Source organism: Dipodomys merriami, unplaced genomic scaffold, assembly GCF_024711535.1.
Source record: "Dipodomys merriami isolate MVZ:Mamm:240054 unplaced genomic scaffold, mDipMer1.0.p SCAF_242, whole genome shotgun sequence".
NCBI lineage: Eukaryota > Metazoa > Chordata > Mammalia > Rodentia > Heteromyidae > Dipodomys > Dipodomys merriami.
The window spans coordinates 1444659-1461653 of NW_027203849.1; the positions used below are offsets into that span (position 1 = coordinate 1444659).

The 16995-nt window shown below is 38.5% G+C and overlaps 1 protein-coding gene across 5 annotated transcripts in view; it reads right to left on the minus strand.

The window, feature by feature from the left end:
• Positions 1-16995, minus strand: part of LOC138835948 (SANT and BTB domain regulator of class switch recombination) — a 62531-nt gene that overhangs the window by 44635 nt on the left and 901 nt on the right. For 3 of the 5 annotated variants that reach the window (XM_070034523.1, XM_070034525.1, XM_070034524.1), the window contains exons 2-8: positions 13572-13715; positions 10503-10661; positions 9788-9974; positions 7076-7169; positions 3472-3710; positions 1327-1385; positions 777-937 (exon numbers count right to left, since the gene is read on the minus strand). In XM_070034523.1, the coding sequence (XP_069890624.1) occupies positions 777-937; positions 1327-1385; positions 3472-3710; positions 7076-7169; positions 9788-9974; positions 10503-10652 (890 nt within the window). In that variant the 5' untranslated portion in view covers positions 10653-10661; positions 13572-13715. Of the gene's footprint in view, positions 1-776; positions 938-1326; positions 1386-3471; positions 3711-7075; positions 7170-9787; positions 9975-10502; positions 10662-13571; positions 13716-16995 lie in introns of those variants that run through there. The other 2 variants (XM_070034526.1, XM_070034527.1) reach the window with 2 other exon arrangements.

Consider the following 16995-nt stretch of genomic DNA (forward strand, 5'->3'; position numbering starts at 1 on the left):
AGTCATACCTAGCTACAGCCCAAATAGCTCCTAAGCAATAGGATTATTGCTGACCTCATCCATACCACTTTTCCCTTTTATACTATAGCCTGTCGAATAATTTTAAAACATAATTAATGACTATCATATATTCATTTTACAAAGTAATTGCTAATTTTTGTCATGAGCAAGCATTGACTCTTCATTTAAAAGAAATATATTTCTGGGCTGGGAAGTTGGCTCAGTGGTAGAGTGCTTGCCTTGCATGCATGAGGCCCTGGGTTCAATTCCTCAGCACCACATAAGCAGAAAAAACAGGAGGGGGTGCTGTGGCTCAAGTGTTAGAGCACTAGCCTTGAGCTGAAGAGCTGAGGGACAACGCCCAGGCCCAGAGTTCAGGCCCCACGACTGGCAAAAAGAAAAAAGAAAAGAAAAGAAAAGAAATATATTTCTATACATATTCTAAAATAACTTCAAGCTGGGCACCGGTGGCTCACGCCTGTAATCCTAGCTACTCAGGAGGCTGAGATCTGAGGATTGTGGTTCAAAGCTAGCCCGGGCAGGAAAGTCCATGAGACTCTTATCTCTAATAAACCACAAGAAAACTGGAAGTGGCGCTGTAGCTCAAGTGGTAGAGTGCTTGCCTTGAGCTGAAGAGCTGAGGGACAGCACCCAAAGCCCAGAGTTTAAGCCCCACAACCCACCAAAAATAAATAAATAACTTCACTAAAATTTAAATAGAAATACATTTCTTTTAATAATAACCTTAATTTTAAAAATTAAATTTAAAGCATTACCTCCTAAACTTATCTTTTTTGTCTTTTAATTCATCAATTTCACTGTGTGTAAACAGATCGGCTATACGTGTAAGAAGATTTGCGTTAATACAGTTCATGTTGCATGGGGTAGCTACTATGGCATTCATATTTTTGTGGCAATACTGAATACACTGCTCAACCTAAAAAAAAACAGAATAGAAAACAAATGTTAAAAACTGGAGCACAATGGATAGCATAGCAATAACTTTCAAACATAAAATTCTAAAAGCATAATCCATGCATTTTTAGTCACTAAATTAATTTTACATTTTATGTTAATCTACCCTGTTAAACCACAGTAGCTATTCCTTGAGTATTAGTTACTTCTTTTATAGGTTTAATTTATAAAAGATACTCAGTAGTCTTAATGCTATTCCAAAAGAAGGAAGTGCTTCTAACACAAGCAATTTTTGTAATGAAATTACACTTTTAAATTAACTTTCAGGAAGATGCCTTAGAGTTTTCTAGACATTTGAAGAAAAGAGAGCCTAAGTGAGTAAAAGTTTGTATTTTAAAAATTAATACTTACTAATGAATCCATTTTCAAAAACTCTGAAGAAATAAGAATTGAAATGACATTTCCTGGCTCTACAAAAGAAAAAGAGTTAAATTTCCTTTTAATTTATAGCTCAATCTCAGAACAGGATCCTTCTTACCTTAAAAGAGGATGTTCCTTTAACAAGAACAATTTAATATAACATGTTTTATATAGCATATATATGTACATATATACACACACACAAAAGAAAGAAAATTCAGTTAAGTAATGAGATATGTAGAAAATGCATAAAAATTTTGCTCTGGAATTAGATTATTAAGTTCAAAGACTCAAGCTGAGGATATGACAAAGAAAAGTAACAGAGAGAAAATTTTAAAAATGATTAGTGAGAATATTAATGGGGTTATTTCTAAAGGGGGTTCAAAGTCAGGTCCAGTGGCTCATGTCTGTAATCACAGCTACTTATGAAGTGGAGATGGAAAGGACTGTGGTTCAATGCCATGACAGGCAAGTTAGCAAGACTCCATCTTATATGTGGTGGTCCATGCATGTGATCCAAGCTATGTAGGTAGCATAGGTAGGAGGATTAAGATCTGAGACCTACCTGGGTAAAACTATGATAGCCTTCCTAAAAAACAATTAAAGCTGGGCTGGGAATATGGCTTAGTGGTAGAGTGCTTGCCTAGCATACATGAAGCCCTGGGTTCTACTCCTTGTACCATATAAACAGAAAAAGTCAGAAGTGGTGCTGTGGCTCAAATGCTAGAGTAGTAGCCTTGAGGAAAAGAAGCTCAGGGACAATGCCCAGGCCCTGAGTTCAAGCCCCAGGACTGGTAAAAAAAATAACTAAAGGAAAATAGGACTAGGAGCATGGCTTAAGTGCTAGAGAGTTTCCCTCTCAAGCGCAGGGCCCTGAATTCAAGCACCAATTCCACCAATAAACAAATAGATAAATAAATAAGCCTCAAGTGCTTGTTATGAAAAAATGCTTAATTTGGAAAGATTCTGCAGCCAGCAACAATGCTCATGCCTGTAATCCCAGCTACTGGAGAAACAGAGATCAGGGGGTTGGCAGTTTGAGGGTAGCAAATACTGTCAGTTATTTTCTAAGCCATTAACTCATTTTTAAAGAAAATATATGCATTTCCTCAAGATAAGCAAGATACAATGGTATGTACTAGGAAATGCAAGCCCCCTTCAGGGTGGAAATATAATATGGTTAGTAATCTTTATGCTTCATCGACACATTTTTAGGTAAACCTACACTTTTTATTTTCTTCTTTTTTTTTCTTTTGTGCCAGTTCTGGGGCTTGAACTCAGGGCCTGGGCTCAGACCCTGAGCTCTTTTTGCTCAAGGCTAGCACTCTACCTCTTCAGCCTAAGCTCCACTTCCAGCTTTTTTAATAGTTCCCCTCTGGTTGTGGGCCTGAACTCTGGGCTTGGGCGCTGTCCCTCAGCTCTTCAGCTCAAGGTTAGTGCTCTACCACTTGAGCCACAGTGCCACTTCCGGCTTTTTTCTTTTTGCTTATGTGGTGCTGAGGAATTGAACCCAGGGCCTCATGCATGCAAGGCAAACACTCTACAACTGAGCCATCTTCCCAGACCCTTCAATTGTTAATTGGAGATAAAAGTCTCACAAATTTTCCTACCCAGGCTGGCTTCAAACTGAGATCCTCGGATCTCAGCTTCCTGAGTAGTTAGGATTATATGCACGAACCACCAGCCACCAGCTTTTTTCTTCCTTTTTAACTATGAGTACGTGGTGTTGAAGAATACACTGTATAGTTTAGAATCCTACCTTGATTTGGGCTAAAGCTACAACAGTCTTGTTCACTATTGTTTTTGAACTATTTAAACAAAATGTAACACAGTAAAACAAATAAATTATATGCTAGTATTATTATGGAAGTTGTTTGGGCCTTGTGGACCCTCTAAAATAGTCTCCAAGACCTCAGCAGTCCACATGTTAAGAACTGATATGTTAAGAATTGCTGAACTAGAGACATATTTTTTGTCACAAATTTACTATAGTATCTATATTTCTAAAATAAATGAGATCCCAATTTCCTGAGTATAAATACTAGTATTCAAACGATTTTCTACATTTCACTTTTGCCCTGATATAATTATTAAGTGACACAAATTGCACTACAAAATAAACAGATTATCTTTTACCTAAATTGGGTATTTCACAATCTTTATTCTCCTTAGTGTTCCTTTTAACATATTTTATCAACCAGTTGAAAATATGAACGTCACAATGAACTGAAATGTCCACCTCTTCCCAGCGCTGGGCATCCATAGACAAATATTCGGCAAAGTACTTCATTTCTGATATCAAAAGATCTCGTGGGCAAATAAAATCTTCTTTCAAGTCTTTTGCTTCATCACATACATGGATCACCATGTTTGGCCTTCATAAGAAATGTTACATAGAAATGAAATTATTAGTGTTTTAGAAGATGAGCCAAGAATATTGACATTTAGTGGAAGTAAGAGAATAGAATGTTTTTGAAGATTTATGACAATAAATCAGTTTTATAGGATTCTGACATTCAGAATTTCTCAAATGTCTTGCCACCTTGTATCTTAGATTACTAATTTTATTGTTGCATAATTTACCTAGCTTAAAATTTTATTTATTTTGAAGTTATATATTATATATGAAGTTTACTAAAGTAACACCAATTAAGTAATTTTAATTCTTGTGAGGGACATAAAAAAGTACTTTTTAATGGTTATAAGCATGAGGGAATAATTAAATACTAAAAATTATATGCTGTTAAAGAAAGAAAAATAGCTAAAATTGTTAGTTGAAAAATCAAATTAAAAATTAGCACGGCTTACTTAGGTGTTTTTTTGTTTGTTTTGCCCATCATGGGACCTGAACTCTGGGCCTGGGCGCTGTCCCTCAGCTCTTCAGCTCAAGGCTAGCACTCGACCACTTAAGCCACAGCACCACTTCTAGTTTTTTCTGCTTCTGTGGTGCTGAGGAATCGAACCTAGGGCCTCATGCATGCAAGGCAAGCACTCTACCACTGAGCCACCTTCCTAGGTGTTTTTATCATCAAGAAAGTTTGTCAAGATTTATTATAAATATAGATAAAAGGATCCTTAAGACTATAATGTGCTGGGTGCCGGTGGCTCACGCCTGTAATCCTAGCTATTCAGGAGGCTGAGACCTGAGGATCAAGGTTCAAAGCCAGCTCAAGCAGGAAAGTCCATGAAACTCATCTCCAATAAACCACCAGAAAACGGGAAGTGGCGCTGTAGCTCAAGTGGTAGATCATTAGCCTTGAGCTGAAATGTTGAGGGACAGTGCTCAGTCTCAGAGTTCAAGCCCCATGACTGACAAAAAAAAAAAAAAAAAGACTATAATGTGCTTATTTACATATTTTAAAGTAATATAGGACTGAGGCATGGCTCAAGTGGTAGATTTCCAGCTCTGAGCAAGAAAGCCCAGTGAAAAGGGTGACACTGGTTGAGAGGCATTAGTCACATAAATTGAGATGCCCAATTAAAACTCTTTTGTACAACTATTTAGAAATAATTAAAAGGTTAAAAATAAAAATAATTTTTAAACATAACAAATTAAGCTTAAAAAAAAAGTGAAAAAGCTCAGTGAGGGTGTACTTAAGTTCAAGCCTCGGTTCAGGTGCAAACACACAAAAAGAATACAGTTTAGCTAATGCATCAGATATTTTAATTCAACAAAAATAAGATTTTCTTTAAAAATTATACACTGCTTGAATTTATTTTGACAATTACATCAGTTTGATACCCCTCTGCTATTACATCATTATTAAAAAAAAAAAACATAGGGCTGGGAAGGTGGCTCAGTGGTAGAGCGCTTGCCTTGCATGCTTGAGGCCCTGGGTTCGATTCCTCAGCACCACATAAGCAAAAAGAAAAAAGCCGGAAGTGGCGCTGTGGCTCATAGTGGTAGAGCGCTAGCCTTGAGCTGAAGAGCTGAGGGACAGCGCCCAGGCCCAGAGTTCAGGCCCCACAACCGGAAATCAAAAAAAATAAAAAATAATAAAAAAAAAAGAAAGAATAAAAAAAAACATAGGGAGGAGAAACACTGTGCTACAATATTAATTCAGAACACAAAATTTTAGTATCAAATTGGGCTACCAGAAAAAAGGATTATAGTTACTGCTCTGCCAAAGTCAAATAACTTTTTGTATTTTTTGAGACAGGGTCTCACTATGCAGCCTAGGCGGCCCTAGAATTCCCGATCCTCTTGCCTCTGGCCTTCAACTCTTGATCCTCTTGTTTCTGCCTCCTGAGTGTTGAAATTCTGAGTATAAACCATTACACCTGGTGAAATCAAGTAACTTTTCTTCATGAATTGTTCTTTCAAAGAATTGTGATCATTATGTAAACAGATATTAACTGCTATTATGAAGCATAATGTATTAGTGGTTTTGGATCATATATAAAACACTAGATAATTCTGGTTAAGAAAAAAAAAAGGGGGGGCGTGGCAGCTAGGTGCCCATGAGGCTGAGGGCTCAGGATCAAGGTTCAGCAACAGCCCAGGTAGACAAATTCTCCAGATGTTTATCTCTAATTAACTTGTAAGCCCTAAGTTCAAGCCTCCAAGTATCTGGCAAAACATTTTTAAAAGATAAATTTGGAAGCTGGGTGCCAGTGGCTTACACCTGTAATCCTAGCTACTCAGGAGGCTGAAATCTGAGGATTATGATTCAAAGCCAGCCCAGGCAGAAAAGTTTGTGAGACTATTATCTCCAATTAACCAACAGACAGCCAGATATGGAATAGTGGTTCAAGTGGTACAGTGTTAGCCTTGAGCTAAAAAAGCTCAGGGACAGTACCCAGGCCCCGATTTCAAGTCCCAAGACAGGCACACACACACATACACAGGCATGCACACACACTTGCACACACATGCAAAAAAAAAAAGTGAATTTTGATCAGGTGCAATGGTGCATGCCTGGATTCTCAGCTACTCTGGAGGCTGGCCTGGGAAGAAGATCTCAAGTTTAAGGATCTAAGTTGCCAGCTGGAGAAAAGTAAAAAAGAGGTGGGATATTAGCTCAGTAGTAGATGGCTTGCCTAGTATGCACTGGTATCTAGTACCAAACACACCAACAGAATCACAAATAGAATTTCACATACACACATACATATACATACACACAAGCACATAAAGGTGAATTCTGTCACATGTATTATATATACTAACAAAACTTACAAAAAGTTATCAAAACTGAAGATTTTAGGGATGACAAAATATTTTGTCTTGATTTAAGTGATAGTTTTATATGATAAACATATTTATCAAAACATGAACTGGACACTATACATGCAGTTTATTCCATACAAAATACCAAAACTTTCAATGTACTGAAAGATATTCTCAGTTTTAAATGTTTGTATAATAAGTAATTATATAGTTCTAGAATATATGTCTGATTTGATTAATGACATTGGAGAATAATGCCATAGAAAGTTTGGTTTGGATATGAAAATTCATTTCCAAAGTGTTATGTGAAAAACACTTAAGTTAACAACATTATTTCTAATTTTACAAATATGAAAATGAATTTTTTAAATGGAAAATTTTTTATCATCTAATTTATAAAAAATTCTACCAAGTAATACATTCTAGGTGCTAAGCAATTGCATATAGCTCAACATATGAACTGATTTCAATTGTTTTAACAATTTTGTAAATTATGATAACTGATACATATAATCACCAATAATATATCTTATAATTTAAATCTTATCTAGCAAACAACCAGCCTCCTACCCTTCAGATTCTTCAGTCTTTTCTCCACCATTACGAGTAGTACAATTTTCACTTTCTGAAGAACAATTCCTTGTGGAAGCTATACTATGTCTTCCTTAAATACAGAAACAGACACATACAAAAAAAAGGAGGGGGGGTTGTTAGTGTTTCTAATGGCCTTTTACTTACTAAATGGTAATATTGTAAATGCATTGTTTCTAGAAACAAGCTAAAAGGTGGTGTTTGTCAGATGGTTAATACTAAAGATACATGGAGAAAACAGTACAAAAAAGATCACAAATTGCTGATGTTATACTGAGAATTTAAAAAAGACATTGTGGCATGTCCAAATATGGGTTAGATGGCCCCAAATCAACATCACAGTTTTCTCCTTTGTTATTTTGTTTTTGGCACTAGTACAGGGGCTTAAACTCAGTGCCACATGCTCTTTCCTGACTTTTTTTTGCTCAAGGCTGGTGCTCTACCACTCAAGTCAAACCTCTACTTCTTATTTCTTGGTGGTTAATTGGAGATAAGAATCTCATAACTTTTCTGCCCCAGATGACTTCCAACTGTGATCCTCAAATCTCAGCCTCTTAAGTGGCTATAATTAAGGCCTGAGCCTAGTGCCTGGCAAGTTTTCTCCTCTTGACGCAAAAATTATAACAGTACTATTGCTACTGAGACAAATCAATATAATTCCTTCCTTCCTTCCTTCCTTCCCTTCTTCCTTTCCTTTCCTTCCTCACTCCCCCCCCTCTCTTTCCTTTTCTTTCTTCTCTCTTTCTTTCTCTCTTTCTTTTTTTGGGTCCGGTCATGGAGCCTGAACTCTGGGCCTACGAGCTGTCCCTCAGCTCTTCAGCTCAAGGCTAGCACTCTACCACATGAGCCACAGTGCCACTTTCAGCTTTTTTCTTTTTGCTTATGTGGTGCTGAGGAATCAAACCCAGGGCCTCAGGCATGCAAGGCAAGTGCTCTACCACTGAGCCACCTTCCCAGCCCCTCTTTCTCTCTTTCTTAAGCCAGTCTTAGTGCTTGAATTCATGGCCTGTGCACTGTCCCTGAGCTTCTTTTGTTCAAGGCTAGCAATCTACCACTTCAGCCACAGTGCCACTTCTGGCTTTTTCTGTTCATGTGGTATTAAGGAATCAAATCCAGGGCTTCATGCATGCTAGGAAAGCACTGTACCACTAAGTCACATTCCCAGCCCCTACTCTGAGAATTCCTAAATCCAGTTATTTACAATGTAATTGCAGAAAACATCTCTTTTAGCTGGTCACTGTGCCACTTGACTCAACTAGAAAGTAGGTCACTTGGTAGAATACTTGCCCATCAAGTACAAGGTCTTTAGTTCACAGCATAGTACTATGAAAAAAAAAGTAGCTGCAGAGAAGATCATGTGGTAGAAAAGCATGATTCTCTCATTTAAAAATAAAAAAAGTAAGTTGGGCACTAGTGGCTCACACCTGTAATCCTAGCTGCTCAGGAGGCTGAGATTTGAGGATGATAGTTCCAAGCCAGCCTGGGCAGGAAAGTCCATGAGACTATTACCTTCAATCAATCACAGAAAAAGCCAGAAGTGGTGCTGTGATAGAGTGTTAACTTTGAGCAAATAGGAGCTCAAGGACAGCACCCAAGCCCAAAGTTCCAGTTCCAGGACTGGCTAAATAAATAAGCAAATAAAAAAAGTAAGCCAGTTCTGATGGTTCATGCTTGTAATCCTACTCAGGAGGCTGAAATCTGAAGATCACAGTTCAAAGCCAGCCCTGACAGGAAAGTCTGTGAGACTCATCTCCAATTAACCACCAGAAAACTGGAAGTGGAGCTGTGGCTCAAGTGGTAAAGTGCTATCTTTGAGCTAAAGAGCTGAGGGACAGAGCCCAGGCCCAGAGTTCAAATCCCATGACCAACCCCCCCCCCAAATTTTTTTTCAAGGACAGCGCCCAGGCTGAGTTCAAGCCTCACAACTGACAAAAAAAAAAAAGTAAATAAAAAAATTAAAAAGTATAAAGTCTAGGTCAAAATCCTTTACAGAGGTAGGGAACATCTGGCCTGGAGGCTGTTTAAAGCTCCACAAATCACTTGACATATGATTAAACAGATACTTGTAATTTTCATAGGCTGCCCATGGCTGTCTGCTTGTATTAATAATTTTGTATGGCACCTGAATCATGTCATAAATACCCAATGGCTTCTAGAAGAAAAAGGCTCCCCACTGCTGCTTTAAAATTAAGTCAATGGGGGCTGGGAAGGTGGCTCAGTGGTAGAGTGCTTGCCTTGCATGCATGAGGCCCTGGGTTCGATTCCTCAGCACCAGAAAAAAGCCAGAAGTGGTGCTGTGGCTCAAGTGGTAGAGCGCTAGCCTTGAGCTGAAGAGCTGAGGGACAGTGTCCAGGATTCAGGCCCCACGACTGGACCCCCCCAAAAAAATTAAGTCAATGAACATCCATAGAAAATAATAATAATATAAGAAATAACTAAGCCACACTGAAGCAGAAAATTTTTGACATAGTTAATATCTTATTTAGAAAACTATTTTAGCTATTATTAACATTTAAAGTTTTACAAAATAGCAAAGATAATTTGGGAACATATAAATATAGATATAAATATAGGTTTTATAATTATATATAGATTTTATATTAATATTTAAATAAAGAAAAGTTGGTTAGCATATGTAAAATTCTGCACACATATCATACAGACAAGTACTACATTTTTTTTTAAACCTACCTGTTTTGGAAATAGCATCCTGACCATCAGCAATCTCCTGAAAATCTTCTTGAATGTCAAGAAGTGAGGATTTGATATATGTGGCTAAAGTTTCAACAGGACTCTCTCCAGTGGCCATTAGTGGACTATACTGGTTGTCAACAGGTGAATTGCCACTGCTCTTCAGTTCATCAAACCTTTTTGCACACTGTCATAACATAAAATGAAGGGGAAAAAAAAGATTAGCTGGGCACTGGTATCTCATGCCTCACAAAATATTCTTCTTATGGCTGTATATATATATGTTTATATATATATTTATGTGTGTGTGTGTGTGTGTGTGTGTGTGGTACTAGAGTTTGGATTTAACAGCCTTGTGGCTTGATAGGTAAGCATTCTTAGTTGAACCACATCCCAAGCTCTTTTGCTTTAGTTATTTTTTAGAGAGAGTTCTATATTTTTTGCCTAGGGGGCCACAGATCTCTATCTTCCTATGTCTTGAATAGCTGGGATTATAGACATGTACCACTTTGAGCAGTTTCACAGTTTGTTTTTTGAGTTATGGTCTAACTAGCTTTTTTTTTTTTTTAATTTGGACTATGCCTGCCTTGAGTCATGATCTTCTTATATTATTTGGGATTATAGGTCTATGACACCACACTCAACAGTAGTGACTTTACTTATTTTATCTAATTTTTTTTTCAGAAGTTATCTGGAAAACTTTTTTTTTTTTTACCTCTTTGGGTGTTAATCCAGGCACAAGCCTTGCCACAGTTTCCCAGTTGATGGTCTGAGGGATTCCAATTAATGGATAAAGGATCATGTCCAATACCATTTGATTATTATTATTCAGGAAGTTGTTGTTTTCTGAATATCCACGACTCATCTTTAGGAGCTAGGAATAAAGAGGACAAACAACTATATTTACATCTATAATGTTAAAAACATTATAGATCAGTTATAATTCATTCCTAAAAATTATCTTCTACTATAGAAGAAAAAATAAAGTTTATCTGAAATAAACATAGAATAGTAATACTAAATATCTTAAGATATAAAAGCTTCTGAATAAGGATAAAATATCCAGTAAAATCTAGATGGTAGATACATTGAGTATTTAAAATTCTTGTGTGTGTATGTACATACTTGTGTGCATGTATGTATGTGCACTGGTAATAGGACTTGAACTCAGAATCTTATTATTATTTTTTTTTTAGGAACTTACACTCTTATTTTTGTTTTGTCAGTTGTGAGGCTTGAACTCTGGGCCTGGACACTGTCTCTGAGCTTTTTTGCTTAAGATTAACATTGTACCACTTTGAGCCATAGTGCCACTTCTGGTTTTCTGGCAGTTAATTGGAGATAAGTCTCCTGGACTTTTCTGCCAGGTCTGGCTTTGAACTTTGATCCTCATATTTCAGCCTCCTGAGTAGCTAGGATTATAGATGAGAGCCACTGGCGCCCAACTTAGGGCCTTATACTCTTATTTAGCTTTTTTGCCCCAAGTTGGGCTATACTAATTGAGGGATATCTGCATTTCTGGCTTCTTGGTGGTGAACTGAAGAGTCTCTTGGACTTCTTTGTCTGGGCTGGCTTTGAACCTCAATCCTCAGATCTCAGCCTCCTGAGTAGCTAGGATTATATACCCAAGCCACCAGCACTTGGCTTAAAATTCTTTAAGACTCAGATGTATATTGAAAAAATTTTTATAATAAAGTACCCAAGTCACCAGCACTTGGCTTAAAATTCTTTATGATTCAGCTGTATATTGAAAAATTTTTATAATAAAGTATTAAGGAAAAGTTAAATACAATTTATCTTCCTAAAAGAATCTTTAAGTACCTGACATCCTTTACCTATCAGTTCATAGATGTTGTAATTAAACTGTGAAACTGAAAACTCCAAACATATAGCTGGTTTGCATAATTTTAATTTAATCTTATTCCTAGCCAATATTCCAATTTTTTTTCCATGAATATTCATGCTACACAGTGCCACTTCCAGTTTTCCTGTCGTTAACTGGGGATAAGACTCTCAAGGACTTTTTTGCCTGGGCTGGCTTTGAACTCTGATCCTGAGATCTCAGCCTTCTATTGAGTAGCTAGGATCATAGGCATGAGCCACTGGTGCTCCGCTAAGTTCACTTCTTAAAGTACACAAAAGCACATATGCTAACACTCATATATAAAAGGCCAAGCAAGGCACCCCACAAAAACACTCACTCCTGCAGAGAGAAGGCTTCCCATTACAACCTTTAGTTTAATCTAGGAGGTTTTGTCTGTTTCTTTAACTATCTTTTCCCCCAGTCTTTTGGTTTTTGGTACTGGGGATGGAACACAGATGTTGTACTTGCTAGGCAAGCACTTTGCCTCTGGGCTACATCCCAGCCCTCCAGGAAGCTTCTGAGTAACATATCCAGTACCCTTCATTAGTTAAGAATGGCCCAAGATTTTTGAGGCAATAAGATCACCAAGAGATACTCCAGATGATTTCCATACATTAACTTTTAGCGAGATAACTCTGTGCCAACTATTATGATTACAAAAGTGCTACTCCGACCATGTTCTATGGTCCCTGTCCTCAAGGTATTTATATTCTGATTGTAAACTGGCAGAAAAAAATTAGTTTAGGGCTGGGAAGGTGGCTCAGTGGTAGAGCGCTTGCCTTGCATGCCTGAGGCCCTGGGTTCGATTCCTCAGCACCACATAAGCAAAAAGAAAAAAGCCGGAAGTGGCTCTGTGGCTCAAGTGGTAGAGCGCTAGCCTTAAGCTGAAGAGCTAAGGGACAGTGCCCAGGCCCAGAGTTCAGGCCCCACGACCGGACCCCCCCCAAAAAATTAATTTAAACAGCATATTAAAAGTATTTTGGGGCTAGAATGTGGCTTAGTGGTAGAATGCTTACTTAGCATGCATGAAGGCCTGGGTTCAATTCTAGGGCTGGAAGTGGTGCTGAGGCTCAAGTGGTAGAGTGCTCAGGCCCCAGGACTGGAGAAAAAAGTATTCTGGCCAATAGCCAAAGCAAAGGGAAACCATGGAGGAACATGTTATTTACTGAGTATTTACTAGTAGCCTGGAACTATGCTATTACTAAGTCTTTCACATGTTATTACAAGACATTTTCACCATATCCCTATAAAAGGTCCTCTTCACCATTTAAAAGATGAGGGAACTACCTGTTCAGTGAGGTTCAGCAATTTGACAAGGTCACAGAGCTCATAATAGGTAGGGAAAAGATTCATATCCATATAAACTGTACCTCAAATGCATGATCTTTTCATTTTATATGAGAGGAAGAGTGAACTAGAAAGATGATTTAGGGTGGGGAGGGATAGAACCTAATACAGTGTAAATTCAGTTGTTCCAGTGAAATGACTTAGATCTACTGGCAGACCAACAGCAGTGTACAAAGCAGCCCAAAGCTCTAGTTTTGAGCTTTAGTACATTCATATACTCATCAAAGTTAAGTCATCTCATTTTGAACTGCAGCAATAAAATCATGATGAAAATCCTCTGACAAGGTGCAGAGAAGAAAGAGATTATTTTGTGAAACCATATTAAAGGCAATAAAAGCATCTCACAAAAAGATGCAGCATACAACAGTATTCCCTTCCTAGGACTGAGCTGGGGACTGAGAGTAACACTGCAGGGTTGGAATACAGAAAACTTTCAATGTAACTATGTAATTGTTTATGTGGCACTGGTAGAGGAAATCATATAGGAGTCATCATGAATTTATCCTATTTATATGTCTGCATAAACATTTAAAATACACACAAAGAAAAACATTAAGCACTCTAAAATCATACCTTTTTTTCCAAGCAGTGATGTACCTTACTGAAGAGCCAGTATAGTGATTATAGATTCTGAAGTCAGACAGTGCAACTTTGTATCCTGGTTTTAACATTTAAGTTATTATCTGGTTCAAATAATATGCATTTCAGTTTCCTCATCTGTAAAACAAAGGTAAAAATTGTAGCTGGCTCACATTATTTTGATGGAAAATATTACCTGGCACATAGTTGAGGATGATTAAATATATGGAGTGGTAACATCACTGTTCCTGAGATCCTTGGATTAAAGATTCATAAAGCTTAGTAAGGCATAAAAGAGGCAGTGACACCGCTCTGAAGAATAAAGCAATGAAATGAGACCCACAAGCTATAAATTTGGATCCAGCTTTACCAAATCTAGTAGTGCACCTTGAGGCTTGAATTGTCACAGCTATGATGAAAATAAAACTACCTTTTCTTCTGTGCTGGTACTGGGACTTGAACACAGGGCCTCATGCTCTTGCTTAGTTTTTTTGCTCAAGACTGGAGCTCTACTGGGTGCTGGTGGCTAACACTTGTAATCCTAGCTACTCAGGAGGCTGAGATCTGAAGATTGTAGTTCAAAGCCAGCCCAGGAAGGAAAGTCCGAGAAACTCTTATCCCCAATAAACCACTCAGAAAAGTGGAAGTGGTGCTGTGTGGCTCAAGTGGTAGAGCGCTAGCCTTGAGCTGAAGAGCTGAGGGACAGCACTCAGGCCCAGAGTTCAAGACCCATGACCCACCAAAAAAAATAAAAATAAAAAGACTGGAGCTCTACCACTTGAGCCATACTCTGACTTCTAGTTATTTTCTGGTTAACTGGAGATAAGAGTCTCATAGTTTTGTCTGCCCAGGCTGGCTTTCAACTGTGATCCTCAGATCCTAGCCTCCTGAGTCGCTAGGATTACAGGGCTGAGTTACCTGCATCCAGCTAATAATCACTACCTTGGATTATTGCAAGAATTATATGATACTATAAAGCAGCCAGCATACACGTTTGGCACATAAAAATGAATTGAATATTTATTATCATCTTACTTTGATCTTAATTGGCATAAAAAATCCTAACAGGGCTGGGAAGGTGGCTCAGTGGTAGAGCGCTTGCCTTGCATGCATGAGGCACTGGGTTCGATTCCTCAGCACCACATAAGCAAAAAGAAAAAAGCCGGAAGTGGCGCTCTAGCTCAAGTGGTAGAGTGCTAGCCTTGAGCTGAAGAGCTGAGGGACAGCGCCCAGGCCCAGAGTTCAGGTCCCACGACCGGACCCCCCCCCAAAAAAAATCCTAACAATAAATCCAGGTATGGTAATGTACATCTGTAATCCCAGCATTTGGGAGTCTGAGCCAGGAGGACCACAAGTTTAAAGCCAGTCTGGGGTACATAGAGACTTACTCTCAAAAAAAAGTTCTAACAGTTTAATAACTATAAAGCACTGCATTGTACCCACTAGAAAATAATTTTTACATTTTTCTTTAAGGGATTACAGGCATATGTTACCACACCCAGCATCTAACATGTTTATTTCACATATGATACTCATTTATGCTATAGGTGTTTAAGAATAACTTAAATATCCTTGTAAGTCTAGCCACTCTTAGGAGGTGAAGATCAGGAAGAAGTACAAACCTAGGCCCAGATCAAAAGTTACTGAAGCTAGCTCATGCTTATAATCTTAGCTATTCAGGAGGCTGAGACCTTAACATTACAGTTCAAAGCTAGCCGGGGGAGGAAAGTCTGTGACACTCTATCTCCCATTAAGCACTGAAAAATTTGGAAGTGGAGCCAGGCACCAAAGGCTTATGCCTGTAATCCTGGCTACTCAGGAGGTTGAGATCTGAGGATCAAAGTTCAAAGGCAGCCTGGGCAGAAAAGTCTGTGAGACTCTTTTTTTTTTTGGTAGGTCGTGGGGCTTGATCTCTGGGCCTGGGTGCTGTCCTTCAGCTCTTCAGCTCATGGCTAGCACTCTACCACTTGCGCCACAGCACTACTTCCACTTTTCTGAGTGGTTTATCGGAGATAAGAGTCTAACAGACTTTCCTGCCCAGGCTGTCTTTGAACTGTGATCCTCAGATCTCAGCTTCCTTAGTAGCTAGGATTACAGGTGTGAGTCACTGGCACCTGGCTCTGTGAGATTCTTATCTCCCTGGAAGTAGCTGAAGAGCTGAGGGACAGCAACTAGGCCCAGAGTTCAAGCCCCACGACTGACAAAAAAAGTCTGGAAGTAGAGCTATGGCTCAAGTGGTAGAGCACTAGCCTTGAGCAAAAAAGCTCAGTGATACCTCTCAGGCCCTGAGTTCAAGCTCCAGGACTAGCATACACACACACAAAAGTTAGTGAAACCTCCATCTCAACAAAAGAGTTAGCTGTTTGGTGCCTGTGTGTCATCCCAGCTATGTACTTATTATTCTAGCTATTCAGTATTAGTAGGTGGTTTTGAGGCAGGATATTAGGGGAATGGCTAAGAACCTGAGAAAACAAAAAAAAAACAAAACACCCTGAAGCTAAAAAGCAGAGGATGTGGCTTAAGGGATAGACTGCCTGCTTAGCAAGTTTAAGGACTTAAGTTCAAACCCCAGTACTATCTTAGAGGTGGACAGTTTTTTTCCTAGTGGTACTTTCTTTACAAAACTGAATCTTAAGCAGGGCATCTGGTGGCTCATGCCTGCAATCCTAGTTATTCAGGAGTCTGAGATCTGAGGAGTGTGGTTCTTACCAAGCTCAGACAGGAAAGTTCACAAGACTCTTATCTCCACTTAATCAACAAAGAGAGCCAGAAGTGGGAGTTGTGGTTCAAGTGGTAAAACCTTGAGTGAAAAAGCTGACATGCAACATCCAGGCCCTGAGTAAAAACCTTAGTATTGGTGCATATGCACACAAGTGCACACATACACACAAAAAACACACACCTGAATCATAGTAAGTGCTCACATACATATATAATTCTAGCTCCTCAGAAATCTGGGATCTGAAGATTTTGGCTTGCCACAATTTGATCTCCAATTAATCAACAAATCTCCAATTACCCACAGAGATATGGCTCAAGTGGTCAAGTACTAGTACTAGGAGAAAAAACAACTGAGAATATGAGGCCCTGAACCAGGCCCCCAGGACCAGCACTAAAAAAGGAAAACTGAATCATGCTAGGCAAAAGGAGACTACTCAGCATCAATTGTAATTAAGTGAATGCTCAAGAAAGCATCATTTCGAGTCTGAACGTAAGTATGAAGGACAAAGCATTGATGAATAATCTTTAATCAAACATAAATTCTCTCAAAATGGCTGTCACAGGCATCTAATTCTGGAAAAGAAAATGTATAAACTATAACCATAGGAAAAAGCCTAAAGCTCCAAGTACTCTAAGTCCACTCCCATTCATGATAAAAACAAAACATTAAATTCTAAAAATTCGTTTAAAGTTAAAA